General features: G+C 44.0%; 1 protein-coding gene across 1 annotated transcript; it reads left to right on the top strand.

Annotated features, from left to right (window-relative positions):
* Positions 1–205: 205 nt before the first annotated feature.
* Positions 206–781, top strand: LOC110710113. Its single transcript, XM_021888371.1, has one exon. The coding sequence runs from the start codon at positions 206–208 to the stop codon at positions 779–781; it is 576 nt and encodes a 191-aa protein (XP_021744063.1).
* The last annotated feature ends 468 nt before the right edge of the window (positions 782–1,249 follow it).

Below are 1,249 nucleotides of genomic sequence, written 5' to 3'. Positions count from 1 at the left end.
GGTAGTGGTTAATCTTTTCAAGAAAGTGATTTTCCCGTGATTTGGTGTTCCAAGAGCCATAATTAGTGATGGGGGGTCACATTTCAAGCACCACACCTTCGTTCGACTTCTTGATAAATATGGAGTGTCTCATAAGCGGGGGCTTACTTACCACCCTCAAACGAGAGCGGAGATCACCAATAGAGAGCTCAAGGTGATCTTGGAGATGACGGTTGCTAGAACAAGAAAGGATTGGTCTTCTAAACTCATCGACTCTCTATGGGCGTATAGGACCGGCTTCAAAACTCCAATAGGGACCACTCCCTATAAGCTTATCTATGGGAAAAATTGTCACTTGCCCGTAGAGATGGAGCATCGAACGCATTGGGCAATCAAGCAAATCAACTTTGATCTCCATAGTGCGGGTGAGCAAAGGCTTCTAGAGCTACATGAGTTAGAGGAGTTGAAGATGAATGCCTACGATAGCGCAAGCATGTATAAGGTGCGGACTAAGGCTTGGCACAATGCTCAAATTGTCAAGCAGGAATTTGTCAAAGGCCAAAAAGTCCTCCTATTCAACTCCCGCTTGAAGCTTTTCCCGGGAAAGCTTAGGTCAAGGTGGAGTGGGCCGTACATTATCACGGAGGTGTTTCCATATGGAGATTATGAGATTTCCCAAGACGGGCATACTCCATTCAAAGTGAGCGGTCACCGGCTCAAGCCCTACTACGAAGGATTCCCAAGTGATGAACCAATTTCTGTGACTCTTCTTGATATGCATCATCAATTTGACCCTCCTTGATCAATTCAAGGAACATCGAGCTAACGACGTAAACCAAAAGCGCTTCCGGGAGGCAACCCGAGTCTCTTACCCTTTTCTCTTTCTTCCTTTCTTGATGCTTTGTTATTTTCCTATCTATAATGTTGGATTATTGGATTTTTGAATTTTGATTGTGTTGGAATTTTTGGTATGCTTTACCTTAGCGTGATGGTATGGTGTTTAGTGTGTTTTGAAGAGGGGTTTTTGTGCATATTGTGTTGCAAAATGAGCATTTTTTGAAAAAGCCAGATGGTTCTACCGAACTCCCTGAAGGTTTGGTCGAACCTTTTGAAAGGTTTGCCCGAACCTTCTTGAGTTCGGTCGCACCTCCTCTAGAACATAAATTTGAAAACTTTCTGCCAGAATTGCAGAATTAAGAATTTAAAGTAGGTTCGACCGAACCTTTGGGGGGTTCGACCGAACCTTGGTTCGCCCACAAAGAACTGAGTT

Source organism: Chenopodium quinoa, unplaced genomic scaffold, assembly GCF_001683475.1.
Source record: "Chenopodium quinoa cultivar QQ74 unplaced genomic scaffold, ASM168347v1, whole genome shotgun sequence".
Taxonomy (NCBI): Eukaryota; Viridiplantae; Streptophyta; class Magnoliopsida; order Caryophyllales; family Amaranthaceae; genus Chenopodium; species Chenopodium quinoa.
The sequence above is the reverse complement of the archived record's forward strand: the minus strand, read 5'-3'. Positions and strand labels throughout refer to the sequence as shown.